General features: G+C 51.4%; 1 protein-coding gene across 2 annotated transcripts; it reads right to left on the reverse strand.

The window, feature by feature from the left end:
- Positions 1 to 1,763: 1,763 nt before the first annotated feature.
- Efs (embryonal Fyn-associated substrate) lies at positions 1,764 to 13,853 on the reverse strand. Of its 2 annotated transcripts, NM_001106033.2 has the most exons (6): positions 10,730 to 11,106; positions 5,724 to 6,005; positions 5,388 to 5,528; positions 4,576 to 5,295; positions 4,218 to 4,307; positions 1,764 to 2,641 (listed from the first exon to the last, which is right to left on the reverse strand). In NM_001106033.2, exons 1-6 carry the CDS (start codon positions 10,745 to 10,747, stop codon positions 2,207 to 2,209), a joined length of 1,686 nt encoding a protein of 561 aa, NP_001099503.1. In that variant the 5' UTR covers positions 10,748 to 11,106; the 3' UTR covers positions 1,764 to 2,206. The 2 variants fall into 2 exon arrangements, with proteins under 2 accessions (NP_001099503.1, XP_017455108.1); XM_017599619.3 differs by lacking the exon at positions 4,218 to 4,307 and having other exon boundaries at positions 10,730 to 13,853.
- Between the last annotated feature and the right edge of the window lie 3,534 nt (positions 13,854 to 17,387).

Consider the following 17,387-nt stretch of genomic DNA (forward strand, 5'->3'; position numbering starts at 1 on the left):
CTACAAACGCAACGGAAGCCTGCGCCACAGAATCACAGCTTCATTACTTCCTCTGTTCAGAAAATTTCCAAATACAGTTCTTTTCTACTGCAAGTGACCTTGGAACACCCTCCCCCCTCCCCCCACACACCTCGTGTCTTTCAGAATCACTATCTCTTATAGCCTGAGCTCCCTGGGACCAGTTGATCTCCATCCTTCTCTTTATCTTGGAATAATGTTTCTTTAATGTTGTTTGTTTTTTTGAGACATGGTCTCACTATGTTGACCTGTCTCTGTTTCCAAAGTGCTGGGATTAAAGATGTGTGGTTGCCCAATTTAATGATTCTTTTTTTTTTTTTTTTAATTTTTTTTTTCGGAGCTGGGGACCGAACCCAGGGCCTTGCAGTTGCTAGGCAAGCGCTCTACCACTGAGCTAAATCCCCAACCCCGATGATTCTTTAACTTAAGTATTTTCTTGTTTTCAAAAGCCCTGCAAGACCATTTTGATCACTCATACTAAAGCTACAGACAAGAGGGGCTGGCGTGACTTACTCACACACAGAGAACATGACACATCTAATATCTGAACCGAAGACTCTAAGGGTTCTTTCTGGAAAGCCTATCTGGAAGATAGGAATGACCTTCGATGTACAGGAGTGAATTTGTTGGCCCCCAAATCTGAAAATGTTTTCCCTCAAGTAGGATGAGAAAAATGCTTAAACTTGAAGAGGCAAAAGTTTAGGGGTGCCAAGATCCAAACATTATGATTAAAACTTGATGTGCCCTGGTGCTACTAAGCCAGGGTCTTGGGGGAACAAAACCAAAGTGGGGGTTACCTTCTTGTGGTTTCCGGCTAGACTGATGGTTACCTTCTGGTGGTTACCGGCTAGTCTGATGGTTACCTTCTTATGGTTACCTGCTAGACTGATGGTTACCTTCTTGTGGTTACTTGCTAGACTGATGGTTACTTTCTTGTGGTTACCGGCTAGACTGATAGTTACCTTCTTATGGTTAATGGCTAGACTGAACATCATTTAAGCCATGGGCTGTCTTCTCATTAATGTTCCGAGGACTTCTAACCTGTTGCATTCGTCTAGTCTTGGCTTTTCTAAGTGAGAGGAGTCTGGGGAAAGCGCCCCTGAGGAAGCCTGATCGACCTGCAGCAGCCTTTTGGTTGGCTATAGGTGACCTAGGGGGTGGGAGGAACTGAGGTTAGCTTCGTGGTTGTGGTACCTTTGAGGTCAAATCCTCCACATTGCACCTATTTAATGACACTGTGTGACAACGAAGTCTGCAAGCACTAGTCACAGAGCCGTCTGGGTTCTTTTGTCCCATGTCAGTTCAGGCATCACCTCCCGGCTTTCCTGACCCAGACTCCTTCTCTAGTTGCTCTCTTCTAGTCTCCTCGTATCACCCGCTGATTTCCATCACCAGCAACTTATTTAGACAGGGTCTCACAGTGTGGCCAGGCTAGCCTTTAACTCACAGATCCAGAGCCACCTGCCTCTGCCTCCCAAGTGACAGAATTTAAGGTACGCAGTGTGATACCTGGCTAGCTAGCTTTTTTTTTTTTTTGTTTTGTTTTTTGGTTTTTTTTTTTTTTTTTTTTTTTTTTGTCTATCCCGGGTTTGCTAGAAGAGTATACTCACTATGTACCCTTTGCAGGAGCTGAGGACAAGGTCTTGAATAGGTCTTTAAGGAGCAAAATCATTCCTTGAAGTGTGGTTCCCACAGGAATGGGGAAGGGCGCCAGGCCTTTCCCCTCAGGCTTTCAAGAAGCAGAGTCAGGAACCATAAGGCAGGTTTTATTGAGGTGCATGCCATGCTTTCCTGACTTGTGAGGGGAGAAGCTCTCCAGTGTTTCCCAGGCTCTTAACATTGTCATCTTCAGCCAAGATACAGGAGAGAGGCTCAGTGTGGTGGTGCCAAGTTTCAGCCTCCTGATTTTCTGTGTTCCAAACTCCCAAAGGCAGAAGGCAGTACAGCGACCTCCACCCAGGATGATGAGGAGAATCCAGTCCCTCCCTACCCCAGATGGCCTGCTGCCTGCCTGGACAAAGCAAGAAATATTAAATATAAATAATTTATACAAAATGGCTCATACAAAAAGCAGTAGGTATGGGGGAAGAGATGCCTCGGTGGGTGGCTAAAATGACCAAGAGATGAACCTCTAGCCGGAGCGCAGGGCTCTGGCAGGCAGGGAGGGTAAGGCTGGACAAACAGGCCCTCAGGGGAGCAGGCCAGCGAGTAGGGTGGTGAAGCGTAGGGCCTGCCCTGCAAGCTCTGCCACACATCGCGCCATCTCTTGGACCGCAGTGTCAGATGGGTAACCTAAGGCGGCCCCCTTGACAGCAAGCACAGTGGCCCGCAAGGTTTGGGCCAGCACTGTACCTGCAGCCCCCACCTGTGCTCGGAGAGGTGCAGAGGCTGCCAGCCGGCCTAGGGTGTCCCCAACAAATACCAGGCGGTGGGCAGCCACCACCACTCGTTTGCCGTGGGGCACAAAGAGACATGGCGGCTGGTTGGCCTGGGTACTGGACATGAGAGCTGCCACAGCAGTCTGTAGAGCTGAGTAGTGGCTCTGGCATTGCCCCGCATAGAAGTGCAGAAGCTGTAGATCTCCAGTGGACAGGACCAGTGGCTCCTCTGGGGACAGGGCTTCCTGTGGATGGAGAAGAAGGTCATCGAGGGCAAAGTGATCAATGTCACTAACACTCCTGCTGCCCCTCCCTTCCTCCCCCACCCTCTGTTTTTCTTTATTGAGTGCAATCCCTGTATCTTTTCTCAGCATCAAAGAACGTAGACAGAGACAGCAATAAAGTGCCCAGAGCTGATTCCAGAAAGATCTAAATTCGAATAATCTCAGGCAACTTCAGAGAAGTCTCTGAACTTCCTTGGATCCTTATCTCAGAGTAGCCTAGTGCTAGGGGATGGGGCTCTTCATTTCGGACCTGCCTAGTGTGTGTACGGCTTAGACTTGCTTCCCAGCGCCAAGAAAACAAATTGCAGTAAGCTAAGCAAGCCAGGGAGCGTAGCTCTATACTGCCCGACGTGAGCACAATGCAAGCCGTTTCATATGTATCTTTAATTAGCCACATAAAAAAGTAGAAAATGTAGCCGGGCAGTGGTGGTGCACACCTCTAATCCCAGTACTCGGGAGGCAGAGGCAGGAGGATCTCTTGAATTCGAGGCCAGCATGGTTTATAGAGTGAGTTCCAGGACAGCCAGGGTTACACAGAGAAACCCTGTCTCCAGAAACAACAAATGCAAAAAAAAAAAAAAAAAAAAATCCTAAAATTGTTATCTACATCCAAATTTTAAGAACTCAGAGCATCTGTATGTAATCAATCCATACCAACTCCTCAAAATCAGATCTGAGCTGGGCAGCTCTGGAGAGCGTGAGATAGGAGGAGACTTGCTTTGAGTTCAAAGTCAGTCGATGCTACACAGTGAGATTCTGCCTGACAATAGCAACGAAAGTAACCCTGATATTCCATCTCATTTGGCCTCTGTCCACTGAACCATCCCACCAGACTCGTGATATATATCTCATTTAACTCAGACTAGCCACGTTCCGGGTGCTCAAAAGCCATGAGATACCTGTATTAATAGTGCAGGTCTAGCCTGTATTTCCGAAAGCTACTGTAAACACTGGGATACAATGTCGAATTGGCTTAGCACAGCATACTGCATTCAGTTTAAGCACCACGAGGACATTACCTGTGACCGTGACGGCCCAGGCAGCCTTCCAGCACTCGGACAGTACCTGACGAATGGGGGCTACTTGGGAAATACCTAAGGAATGGGGGAGACTATATTATGTCCCTCTGGCCTCTGGCTAAGATCTGGTATAGTGGAAACTGCCTCACTTTGGCGGTCCAGAAAGATTGGAGGTCCAGTTGCTATAGAACCCCAGGTTAATCGCTGGTGGAGACCAGCTTAGGAGCCAGTCTCTTAGGAACCCAGAAATTCACTGCTGGAGAGAAGTCACCTGGCCAGCTTTGATCCATTGCCCAGAAATTCTTTCAGCTCTCCTGGTTACCCAACTTCCTTTGAGCACAGTCTTTCCTGTCTTCCTGAATCCCAATAGACTCTTCTATGTTCCAGCACCTCCTGTTGACTCCCAGCTCCTCTCTGCTCTGTCCTTGCTTCCCGTGCATTTAGCCCTGCCCACCCTATCTCACCGATGGCTTGGTATACCCACTCCCCAAGTTCTAGTCCCACCCCTCCGGGTTTACCTTCTGTTCCACCAGTCCCCTCTCCAGCAGTTCAGGATCCGCTGGGAAAGCGTTATCCAGGGGTCTAGAACCCTGAGCTTTATCCACACCCTGCAGAGGGATCACTCGTCAGTGTTAGGGAAGGGAGCTGAATACAGGCCCCTGTTGCCTCTGGTGCACAGTCCATCAGGAAAGTGTTCCCAGCATCAGAGTCCTTGCCCTGCAGGGGACAGCTATTCACTGGCATGCGGGATTAGGGCATGTGGCATTCACTCGAGTGCTGTGGGCTAGTGCTAGAGACCCAAGCAACTGGGCAGGAGGCCAGGAGAAAGGGACAGAGATAGGGAGACCCTTCTGGTGGGGTTGCCCAGGATCTCACCTTCAGATGCACATAGTCATATTCCTCGGCCATTGGGATGCCTTCATATTCATTGTGAGGGCCTCCTGAATCACTGTCTACCTCCCTGCACTCTGGATCTCCCTCCGGTTTGAGGCCCCCATAACCGGGCAGGCAGGGCGGGGGAGGGGGAAGAGGCCTGTCCTGGATACTGCCCTTTCGGCCTGGGGCAGGAGAAGGTGCTGGAGAAGGAGCAGGAGCCTCAGAGACCGGGAGGGCAGGCAGAGGGCGGCGGGACAGGCTCTCAGTGGATGGTAGTCTGGGCCTATGTTGGGGTGGAGGGCTTCTGGTCAGAAGCTGGGCCACAGTGTCCGGGTCGGCGGAGGAAGAAGCTGCTGGGGGCTCTGGTGACGGTGGCTCTGGCCCCAGCAGAGGCACATCGTAGATGCCTTCATCTGCATCCCGGCTTTCTCCGTTTGCCAGTAGTTCTTCAGGTGCTTCGTACAGGTTGAGCAGGGCAGAGGCCCGCTTTAGGTTGGAAGGGGCAGCGTAAAGGGGAGGCCCTGGCTCCCGGCCCCCTTCCCACTCCAGGTCAGGCTCCATCTCTGCAGGTGACTTCAGGGCCAGAGGCACATCATAGGGAGCTTCATCCTCTCCAGGGGGCTGTGGGACAACTGGGGTCGCAGGACAGGAAAAGGAGGCTGGGGAATCATAGGGGCAATTGGAGGGAGCCCGGAGGATGTTGGGAGGCACATCATAGACCTGGTGGGAGGGATCAGCATTAGCCTTCAGCTCAGCGGCAGACTACCCAAGAATTCTGGCCCTCACCCAACGTACGTACACAGAAGTCTCACCTCTCCCACATCTCTGGGGGCAGTCAGCTGTATCCCATTGACTCTGGGGACCTTGTAGATGGAGTCGGAAGAGGGCGAACAGGATCTAGCTGGAAGTCCTGAGGCAGAGCAGGGTCGAGCTGGTGGTGGTATCACATACACCTAGGGGATGAAAAGGCGGGTGTGCCAGTGGAAGTCACTGAAACAGATACGCAACTTCAGGAACTTAGAGACTTTCTAGCTTCCTCCCTCCACACGTCCTCTGCTGAGCTTAGAAGCAGGTGGCAGAAAGACTTCCACCAGTGAAAGGTCAAGGGTCAAGATCGATAGGCCCGGATGAGAGGCTCTACTTCTTACCTCCTGCTCCTCACAGCCGCGCTCTGGGGTGGGGCATGATGAGCAGCCCGGTTGGGTGGGAGGTGCTGGGCAGAGGCTAGGCTTGGGTGCTGGGCTAGCAGGAAGGAGCTTCACTCTGTTAGCAGGGACAATACCCTGCTGGCCATGCAGGGAGCAAAGGCACCAACCATCGAGTCCACCAGCGCCCTCCCTCTGCAGTACCCGTAGAACATCCCCTCGGCGGAAGGACAGCTCCTGGGGGGACTCAGCCGTGTTGTCGTACAGTGCCCGGGCAAGCTGGGCCTGGTGGGAGAGGTTAGGGGAGAACAGTTCTCACACTCGGATCAGCTCCTGTGGAAACTAGACCAGCCTCCCCTTCCAGTCAAGCTAAAAAGTCTCCCTCCTGATTCAGCTGCTCCTGATTAGGCTCTGCCTTGCCAGCGTCATGGAGGGCACAGTCCTCCTCTTTTCCATCTTGGTGCCTTTGCATTTATATCTCCTCTACGCCAGGTACTCTTTCCTGATTCCATTTTACTGATCCTTTTACATCCCTCAGTTCTGAGAAAAATGTCTCCTCAAAGGAGGAGGCTTCTCTTTACTCTCTTCCCCATCTCACCCTGTGCCTGGATCTTCCACTCACTGTTTCCTTCAAAACACCTTCTTTTACTTAGGTTTTGTTATTATTGAGGTCTGCTATCACATTATGAACCTCATAAGAACAAGGGCTGCTGTACTCCATGACCCCTCCAATAGGGTCCCACTCAGAACTGGTCCTCAATACACATTTGTTAAAGAATTTCTTTAAAGCACATGAAGAGGTCTTGCTAGCGTCTGCCATAGACTTCCATGTTCCCTCTGTCCTCCAGTGATTACTCCCCCGAGTAAAAGGTTAGATTAAGTAACTATAGAGACCCATTTTTCTGAAGGAGCCTGGAAGACATTTAGACCAAGTGTTAAGGCACACTTGAGAAAGAAAACAATTAGAAGCTGTTGCTTTGTTCTTAGCCTGAGCCAATACAGCACTACCGGAAGAGGCTGCGGGAGCATGGAGAAGAGAAATGTGTAAATACTATAGGATGTGCGTTCAGAGCACAGCTGGGAGTGACAGTTCGTGCTTGTAATCCCAGCAGTTGGGAGAGCTGAAGCATGAGAACTGCTTTGAAGGTCTGAAGCCAGCCTGCAGACCTGTCTAGACAAGAACCTAAGCTTTTCCCCCATTAAGGGCATAAGCTTAGGTACCGAGTCATAAACATAAAGTATCCAGAGACTCTTAAGTCTTTACACCAAATCTAATTCTCAGAATCTCCATTTCAGAAGAAAACTGGCACACGGGTTTAGGCTTGGTCCAGTGGCATGGCTGACATGGCCAGAAGAGCACACTCTGATGTCAGAGCTTGTACTCTTCTCCAGGGTGCTCCCTATCGCCCTTCTGAATCCACTGTGGCTTACTTTTACACCATTTTGTGTGTGTGTGTGTGTGTGTGTGTGTGTGTGTGTGCGCGCGCGCGCGCGCACACGCGCCACAGTGCACATGTGGAAGCCAGAGGCTAACTTGCAGGAATCGGTTCTCCCCTTCCACCATGTGAGTTTTGGGGATTAAACTTGGTCCTCAGACTTGGCAACAAGCACTTTTACCTGCTAAAGCCTGTCCTTTTCTTTTAGCTTAAAATTTCATGTTATTAGCACAGCAGTAGCGAGCGAGTGATAGTGACTCCGAGGTGAGTAAGGTGTTTACACGGGCTCCTGTATTCAACCTCCCTCGGTTCTCACTCCTCTCGGTGTTCCTGTTTCACAAAGTCCTTTGGGAGAATTAAGCTAACTCCATTCAGAGCACACTCAGCTTCAGTTAGCAATCCCTAAATGACTACCTGCCAGTAGGATCGCAGGCAGTGCGGCTCACCCAGAAACCCTGGAGAGCAGCCAGTTAGACACTGCTGGCCAGGTAGCCATGTGGACTAGTTAAATCTGTAGTCAGGGACTCAGCGTTTAAAAGTGGATACTATTCTTCCAGAGGACCCAACCAACTTTGGTTCTCAGCAGTCACAATGCAGGACTTGCGACTGCCTGTATCTAGTTCCAGGGGTCCAACGCCTCTAGCTCACGTGAGCACCTGCACTCTTATGTACAGACCCCTCACAGATACATGCATACGTAAAGTAAGCAAATATAAAGTATTTGGTTAAACTGAGTCTGGTGGTAGAGGCCTATATCTCAGCAGCTTGGGAAGCCAAAGCAGGAGGATTGAAAGTTTGAGGTCTGGGTGGAGAGATGGCTCTGTGGTTAAGAGCACTGACTGGTCTTCCAGAGGTCCTGAGTTCACTTCCCAGCAACCACATGGTGGCTCACAACCATCTGTAATGAGATCTGATGCCCTCTTCTGGTGTGTCTGAAGACAGCTACAGTGTACTTATATATAATAAATAAAATAAATCTTTAAAACATAATTAAGTTTGAGGCCAGCCTGGGCAACTTATAAGATCCTATCTCAATATGAAAAAGATTGGGGTACTGGGGAGGTAACTCAGTTGGTAGAGTGGTTATCTTAGCATCCAAAAGATTCTAGAGTCTGTCTTTAGCCACTGGGATTGTGGAAGGTATCCTGTTATCCCTGCACTTCTGAAGGCAGAAGGATCAGGGTTGGGCTATATAAAACTTTGCTTCAAAAAACAAAACAAAACAAAACAAAAGACAGAGAAAGGCCGGGAATCTGAGTACGTGACAGTGTAGCTCAGTGGTAGAACGCTTGCCTAGGATGTTTTGAGACATCGGGTTCAACCTCTAGTACTATAAAAAGCATCATCGTCATCAAATAACCAACCGAATGTCCAGCTGTAGGAGGATGCTGCTGGACTGTAAGGGAGGAAGAAGCTCCACTCACAGAGATGCTGTTCCTCTGGGACCGTTTTGTGCTAGGAAGCAAGTTGTGCAACCCTTGTGCTCCTTTCTTCTCCTCCTAAGCAACCAACTACCCTTCCTCCCTTCCTTCTTCAAGATGCTGGGGTCAGGGGCTGGAGAGATGGCTCAGCGGTTAAGAGCACCAACTGCTCTTCCAGAGGTCCTGAGTTCAATTCCCAGCAACCACATGGTGGCTCACAACCATCTGTAGTGGGATCCGATGCCCTCTTCTGGTGTGTCTGAAGACAGCTACAGTGTACTTATATATAATAAATGAATAAATCTTTAAAAAGAAAAAAAAGATGCTGGGGTCAAACTCAGGTCCCTTTGCAGCCAGGCAAACGTCGCCCTACATGCCTGGCCTTCGTCACACCATTTCTGATTATCACGAGACGTCTAAAAGCAGCACGTCTACAAGAAGAAAGCATGCTAAACAGACAATACAGATCACTGGCTGGCTCTGTACTCCACATGTGTGCACGTGCACGGGGAGGCCAGTGGTTGTTGGTGAGATCCTCCTTACTCATGCTCCATTGTTTTCCCTTTGAGAGACTCTCAACTTTGAGCTCACTGACTTAGCTAGCAGAGCTGGACGAGCCTCTGGAATCCTCGTTTCTCCCCTCACCCCCATTGCTGGGTGAGTACACTGCACGTGGCTCTTTATGTGGGTGCTGGGGGTCAAACTCAGATCCTTAATTTATGCAGCAAGTGCTTTACCAACCGAGCCATGTCCCCAACCCCTGCATCTTTCCTTCTGATTGAAAACTAGAAATTAGTATCCTGGATCTAGCCAGTGATCAAAGACAAAGTTGTAAGTGCAGGCGGACTTGGGGCTGAGTCCCTTTCTTGCTTGGATGGCTTTAAGGAGATTTTAAACATCTCTGTACTCTAGTTTTCTCCACTGTAGAGTTTCCTTATCTACAATTGTTGAATAACACGTCCTTTTAAGCTGCGTGAGACAGTGCATCAAAAGATTGTGACAAAGTTTAGTGCAGCGGCCAGGTGTGTAAACTGTAACTATTACTATTGTTATGATCCTGTGAGTTTCATTAGCATAAATACCCCTCACCCAAATACCTTCTGGACTTCAAAAGTGGCAGTAACACCAGGATCCTGGCAGCAGCTTTGGCACTCCCAAAGGTTCTGCCAGCAGAGGACTAAAAGGTTCTGTCTAAGGAATGGAAAACAGATCCACCCTCAAGGTGTGCTGTGGCTCTGGGCTTTTCTTTGACTTTTGTAACTTTTCTTCCCATAGCCAGAGTCCAGGAAAGCAGGGGGCAACCTGGCTTTCCCCTGGGAATCCCCAGCAAGGGCTGGGGAAGCTGAGAAGGAATGGATTTGCTGTACAGACTCCAAGACAAAGTAGAGGTGCGGCTGTACAGCCCCTCCCAGTATTAGGTTTGAATTTTATCCAATGGGGCCATGCTTTGCGCTTTGCCTAAACCCAGGCCAGAGCTGCTGATAGGATGATGGATACTGGGTGTGATCACTCCTGCTTTACCTCCTCCTAGGGGCCCAGCTGACTTGTGAGGCAATGGCTGACTTATTCGGGGTGGCAGGGTGCCACTGCACTTTCTGGTAGGCCTCCTCCCACAATTCCAACAAGCCAACTGTCCCTGTCTTTTGTCCCCAGTCACCGGAAAGTGACCCGAGGCAGGCTGATATCATCTCTCCTCCTCTGTATTATTTTCCCCTGCCTGTTCACGTGCCTGTGTCTCCATTTCCCCCAATCCTTTAGAGTTGGGCTTCCTTGGCCTTCCATTTTCCTTGGGCTTCCTGGTCTTTGTCAGAAAACTCCTTTTACGTACCTCCCAATTACAAGCCCCTGCCAACCCCCAGTGGGCATCTGTTTCCACCCAGCAAGAGCAGATAGGATGGGGTTACACTCCGCCCTCGCCCTCCCCCCACCCCCATTTATCCACAGCCACTATAAAGAAAGAAACTAGAGAGAGAGGAGGAGGGGCCAACCCAGAACCAGAAGGCACACGGGGCGAGGACTGAGACGGAGAAAGGAACAAAAGAGAGAGGGCACAGCTTGTGGGAGAGGAGATCAGAGTGGGTAGAAATAAACGCGACAGTAAAGCAGGTTGGAGGTCTCAGCCTGGCAAGCCTCCTTTCCCTGGTGAACTCACCGACGTGGCAATGGCCATGGCTCTGGCCTCCAGGGTCGCCTGCTTCAGGCTAGGCTCAGTTTCTCTGACCTCAGCGATGGGTGCCCCACACCATGGTTCCCGGCCTCCAAGCCAGAAGGTCACCCCAAGCTGTAGCGCTTGAGGAGATGCCTCCCCCAAAGTTGGAGGAAGAGAAAGAAAACCCACAAAACTTTCCAAATAGGAGGCAGCTTGGCCAAGCAGGAGGAGGAGTAGGGCGGGCCTGGGCGTCGCTGCGGGACCTCATCCAAGGGGCGCGCTCTAAACTGTCCCCAGGGTCTTTCGGGGCTGCAGGCCCCCACAGCTGCTGCCTCAAGTCGCAAAGGCCTCCTGAACACACATGGGGTAAAGCTCACTTCCCAGCCTAAGAGACAGGAGCTGTGGCTGCTTTCGACGCCTCTCCAGGCAGCTCAGGCTAACCCCGAGGGCTGGGAGAAGCCGCCTGAGTGGTTAAGCTGGACGAGCGACTCTAGGGGCCAACCCTCCCCCAGCGGCGCAGAGCTGTGCTCCCAGGGCTGTGGTCCTGGCAGCCGGGGCACTGCGGCGGGACCCGCGGGGAAGGAGGAGGAGCGACAACTGAACCGAGTGTCGCCAAACTCGCTCAAGTCAGCGCAAAGGCCGGAGCCAAAGGCCTAAGAGCGCGTGGCGGTGGAGCTGGGCCGTCTGCCCAGGCCCCCGCCGAGGCGGGCTCTCCCCGCCACACTGCTCAGCACAGCCAGGTCTTGGAGGTGGCCGCGAGGCACCTCTGGGTCTCAGCGCTCAAGGGCGCGCACCACCCTCTGCCCCGGGCACCCCACTGACCGAAGTCCCCGTTCACACACCCTGGACCCGGCGCTCGGCGAGTCCCAAAGCTTGGGGAAGCTCCAGGTGTATTGGGGAACGAAGAAAAAGGCCACAGAGCAAAGGGAACAGAGAAGGGGAAGGGCAGTTCTATGGGCTTGCCTAGGGTCGAGGTGGGGACACTGAAGGTTAGAAAAGGTCCGGGGTCGCTCGTGGCCCCCGCTCACCCCTTGTACTCGGCGCCCCTTTCCCTCCCCTGCCCGAGCTCCGGCTCCCCGCAGCAAGCTCTTTCCCCTCCCCTCGGGCCCACTCCTCTCGCGAGGGGCTCAGTCCAGGGGATTAAGAGAAGGGGGAGGAGGAAGGGGGAAGGGGAAGCTGCAGAGAAAGGGGACGATCCTTCCCGAGGCGGTGTTGAGTTTCAGCTCCCCACCCTAGGGCCAAACTGCGCGCCCCAGCCCGGCCCCTCTCCCCCGAACCTTCCTCCTCGGGACCGCGCGGCAGACCGCGGGGTGGTCTGGTCTGCGCGCTCTGGAGAGCTCCGCTCTGGCCGCCACGCCCCCGCTCTCCCCCGCCAGCCCCACGCCTCTCCCTGCCTCCCTTTCATTAGCCCCACATCTGTCTTTCCCGAGGGAGGGGACGCGCTGCTTCCGCCGCGCCAGGGTCCTGGAGGTTTCACCACGCTGACTTTGCAGGGGGCAGCGGGAGTGAGCCGGGGAGATCCAGAGGGTCACTGGCTTGGAGTCTGGTGTTGAACAAAGATTCTGGCCCTTGGGAGAGAGCGAGAAGCCTTAGCGTCTAACTCCAGATCCCAGGCTGGCCGATTGCACCGCCTTTTCGCCTCCTTTGCCAGTCCGGGCCTGTCTCTCTTTTAAGGCTTGGCCCTCGCTGCTCCTGGAGCAGTTGGAGGAGAGACCGTGGGCAGAGAGGACAGAACTCTTTCAGAGGGACCGGAATCGGGAGTTTTAGCTGAACCCCAGCTCCTTGCTTTCTATACTCTTCCTGCCAGCCTTTCTACAGTCGCTCTCTTCTCTGGCCTTTACTTCGAGAAGGTGTACATCAGAGCTTCTTAGAGGGAGATCTGTCTTCTTCAAATTGTTTTTGGACATGGGAGGGCGGTATTTAGAAAGCAAGCTGCCAAATAGAGGTGGAAAGCTGTAATGTTTTCTCAGTGTTTAACAAATGAACACTTAAAAGCACAAAATAGCGAGCTTAGTCCTACCTAACCTCTTTAGGAGAGAACATATGAAATCTTACTTCAGGACCTTCGTGGACTGGAGGCTTTGAGACCACTGTTCCTCCACCGCAGTGTTCTACAGGATTCACGGCATTTTCCAGAACCACCTGGACAGTGTTTACTGCCTGCTTACCTAGAACCCTCTGCCGAGGGGAGAGCTGGCACCTAAGGGGTGGCTCAGGGAGAGTTTCTGGATGAACACAGGGTGAACGGTGCTGGCTCTGAGCAGTAATGCTGGAGGGCAGACCTCATGCCTTGGCTGGAAACCTTCAACATACTCAGACTCCATTAGAACGAAAGGGAATTTTAAGGCGTTTAGATCCATCTGGAGTGAGAGTTCTGTCCCAGTTTCAGTTTGGCTGGAGGCGGTCGCTAGGGGAACCTTTTCTATCCTCTAGACTCTGGTCCTAGAGGAGAGGATCTGACGGCCTTGGCACTGCTAGGGACTGACTCTACCTAGAGTCACCGAGCACAAAACAAAGGTAAGCAGGACACCTTGGTCCCGAAACATAGACACTCTGACAGACACAGAAATAGATGCAGGCCAGAAGAAGCTAAGAAGAAGGATGCCATAGGTCCAGGCAGGGGTGCAGTTTGAGAGATGGGTGGGGACCCCAGAGCTTGGGAGATGACTTTAGATAGGGCAGCTTCTGTCTTTTTTTTTAAACTCCTTTATTTATTTATTTATTTATTTATTTATTTATTTATTTATTTATTTATTTATTTATATTTTTTTTCGGGGCTGGGGATCGAACCCAGGACCTTGCACTTCCTAGGCAAGCGCTCTACCACTTGAGAGTGAATCCTGGCTTATCAGCTCTGTTACCTTGGTCAAGTCAGAGGCCACCTCGCAGGTTTAATTCCTCCCAGGAAACAGTCGGCTTTGGCGAGGAGAACATAAAAGGAAAGTGCCCCTTCTTCCTCTAACAGTGCTTTCATAGAAACTGGATGTTCTTAGCTGAGGGAGCGGGAACCTTTCCTGAATCTGTAAGCCCTTACTTCTGCCCTCTCCTTTAAGGTTGCAAATACTCAGGTATTCAGACAAGGAAGAGATCCAGCCTCAGCGTCCGTCCGTCCATTGGAGAAAACTCAGACTGGGAAGGGGTGATGCCTTGCGTAGACAGCAGCCTCGTGTGGTCCTGCACCATGGTTTGGCTTGGCCACGTTCAAAGAGTAGCAAAGAAGGAAGTCTTTTCTGTCTCCCCAGACTCCTTCTTCTCCCTCTTTCCTCTTCCCAGCAACTTTCCAACTGTCTTCTCTCTCCTTGTCCCACCCACATCTTCCTCCTCATTGCATCTCAGTCTCCTCGTCAACCCTGGCTTTCCATTCACGTTGTCAGAGCCTCCGGATCCATGCCATCATCATGCCAGAAAGGCCTTCCCTGCTAATGTCGGGAGAGCCTTCTCATGTTCTTCCCTGTGCTTTCCACTGTAGTTGGAAGGCCTCGTTCTGATAGTTTCTCACCTGTCCCCTTGGGAGGAAGAAGCCCGTTTCTCTTGTCTTCCTCTTCATTCCTAGCACTTAGAATGTCACTGTCTGCTGTGCAGAAGATGCTCAGTAGATATTTGGTGAGTGGATGAATGAACATAGGGCAACATTGGGTTAGCCTTGGAAGGCAACATTGGGTTAGCCTTGGAAAGGTGCCATCCGTGGGTCCTTGCACTCTTCATCTGATAACCCCATGTGTTTCCCAGATCAAACTGGGTTCTCCTTGAAGATAATCTCCTGAGCTTGTTTTCTCAGTACTTAACAATCCCAATGAATAATTCAAGTGCTGGAGAGATGGCTCCGTGGTTAAGAGTACATACTGCTCTTCTTGAGGACCCGAGTTCACTTCCCAGCCCCTACATTAGGTGACCTGCCTGTAACCCCAGCTCCAGGTGGATCTCTTTGTGGGCACTTGAATCCATGTACTCCCTACACAATACACATAACTTAATGAAATAAAAATAAACCTTTAAAGATAATTTGTATCCAGGGCTATCATCACCTACAAATCGGAATGCGGGAACACTATGTTAGAGGTCCCCATCTTTGCCATTGCTGGATCTCTCAGAAAAGTGTGATGGGGATGCCCCATTGCGAAGAGCAGCTTCTGCTTACCATTTTCAATATTTTAATAACCCGAGTCCTCCTGGTTTCTTATAAGGCAAATAGGAATGAACTCAATCCTGTGAATGTTGCACCATTTTAGAACCTTAGGTCCAGAGCAACTAAACCTTTTGGCCCCTCTAAGATCACTCACTGCAGGGACACACACACACACACACACACACACACACACACACACACACACACACACACACTATACCACATATACTCCTACCAACAAGGAATCAGGAGGCAAAGGAGCATCCAAGGTCATGAACAGAAAATCTCAATGCAGCAGGCCCAGGCTTGAGCACCCTTTTGAGGGACAGTTGTATTTGAACCCCCTGTGAGCCCCAAGAGCTTTCCTGAGCATGAAGTAGAAGAGAGCTATCTTCTCTGTCTCTTTCTGGGCAGGTGCTGACCTCTTTTCCCAGAGGCATGGGGTAGGAATTCCAGCCCAGTTTGACTGCCAGGCAAGTAGAGACATGTTGGGAGGGTACTCCTAATGTCAGATGTTGGGCCAACCTTTCTTTGCTCCCGCCCCCAGCATTCTCCCCATTACCACCCCCACACCCCTCAAGGATTCCCTGGAAGCTGAAATGACTCAGGGATTCCAAAAGTAGTCACCCAGGAGGAAACCCTCTGGAAAATGTTTCTCATGACAGGGAGTCACCCTAAGGTGTCCCACAAAGCTTCTACCGAGATAAGGCCAGAGGCTGAGCAAGCAGGGTTGGGTGGGGGCCTGTGGTTCAGAGAATAGGTTCATGGGTCAGCCTGGTCATCATGGTATGGGGAAAGCCAACCCTGGGGAAGACTAATTGAAGGGATATTCCATCTTCCTTCCAGAGGCTTCCTCTGGCCTGAGGTACAGAGGCAGAGAGAAACCCCAAATGCCTCATATGAAGAACAATGTCCCCATCGTCCAGACCAGTTTCATTCTGCAGTGTCAACAGTTGAGATAAGAAGCTTGGATCATTTCCCCTTGCCTAGAATACCCGTTCTGCACTGGCCAAGGTCGGCTTCCTAGGGAGACCTATAGGGATCCTTCTCTTAGAAACACAATGCCCTCTAAAGGACCCTGCTTTGGGCTTGGGGTTGCTAAGGAACACCATAAGCTACCTGAGGCCATGTGCCAGACAAAAGGCTGAACAGGAAGCTGGAACAATGGATCCCAGCCAGTAGGGCTGGATGCCAAAGAGGACAGGAATGCCCTGTGGTCTTTGGGCAGGTGCAAATGAAACACTGTTCAGCCCAAATCCAGGGGAACAGGAACACATTTTCTCTGGGGGCTCCCCTTCCATCCACAGCCACCTGAGGCTTGGCTCATACTAGGAGTTTAGATTTGGAGTTACTGAGGGCTGGACTGGAAAGCCAGCTCAGATGCTTTCTCACTGCGTAACCTTGAGTAGATGATTACATCCTGTTGGGTCTCGCTTTCCTCATCTCCAACATGAGGATTTTAGTGTTCACATCATGGTTTTATTGTCAGGATAGTAAGATGTTGTGTCTAAGGCTCAGCACCAAGTCTGGCATGCTCAAGTGCACAGGAGCAAGACCAGCAGTGCACGAAGGGAGATGGTATCCAGGAGCACTGGGGCAAGGATGGGAGCACTGGGGCAAGGGTGGGAGCACTGGGTAAGGGTGGGAGCACTGGGACAAGGGTGGGAGCACTGGGCAAGGGTGGGAGCACTGGGACAAGGGTGGGAGCATTGGGCAAGGGTGGGAGGAGCACTGGGGCAAGGGTGGGAGCACTGGGGCAAAGGTGGGAGCACGGGGCAAGGGTGGGAGCACTGGGACAAGGGTGGGAGCATTGGGCAAGGGTGGGTATGGAATCAGCTAAAGATATTCCTGGCCTTATTATTCTTCCCAAGTGTACTAACCCTGGCCACCAATGGTTTCTCCTCAACGCCTCCCACTGTTCTGGGCCCCTAAGATTCACCCAAAGTAATTTCTTCCAACTTTTTGAGAATGCCCTCTGTTGTCATGACACCGCTGCCCGCTGCTTCCAAGACTGTTTTGTCCCACAGCATCTGAAAGAGCGGTCTTCTCTGGTATGCATTATTCCTGGCTCCCTTTGTTTACTTTTTGATCCCTTGGTTACTTCAGGAGTATTTTCTGAGGGAAAGCACATGCAAATCAGCACGCATTATTCTAGAGACAGTGTGTATGAGTGTGTTGGGGTGGGGCAGAAGGTCCCTGGACAGACAGAGAAAGGCCCGGAAGAAGCACACTGGCTGGTCTCTGCACAGTCTTCCCCAGCAGGCTGGACCTTGATTGGCCTGTGACTTTGGAATCTGTCTGGAGTATACACACACCCACCTGGCCAATAGGGCCCCATGAGAGTGCAGAGGCTGAGTGGGCCCCCTATGGCTTGAGAGTGGCAGCTATCCTTGCTGTGAGCCTTGTCCCTGGGGCCCTGTGAACAGGGGTGAGACCTCCTGCTGGGTCTTAGGTACCACAGTGTCCTCTTCTCCATGCTCCACTCTCTCATTTGTGCAGTGCAGACAATCACCCACAGATTCTTCCATTACCCTT

This window comes from Rattus norvegicus, chromosome 15, assembly GCF_036323735.1.
Source record: "Rattus norvegicus strain BN/NHsdMcwi chromosome 15, GRCr8, whole genome shotgun sequence".
In the NCBI taxonomy this organism is placed as follows: Eukaryota; Metazoa; Chordata; class Mammalia; order Rodentia; family Muridae; genus Rattus; species Rattus norvegicus.

Bases quoted from the DNA above. Each gene is read 5' to 3' on its own strand.
- Efs (NM_001106033.2), bottom strand. The intron at 5,529-5,723 runs GTAAGAAGTAGA...TTCATCCCCTAG, and splicing joins GCGGCTGTGAGGAGCAGGAG to GTGTATGTGATACCACCACC. The intron at 2,642-4,217 runs GTAAACCCGGAG...CTCCATCCACAG, and splicing joins GGGGACTGGTGGAACAGAAG to GAAGCCCTGTCCCCAGAGGA.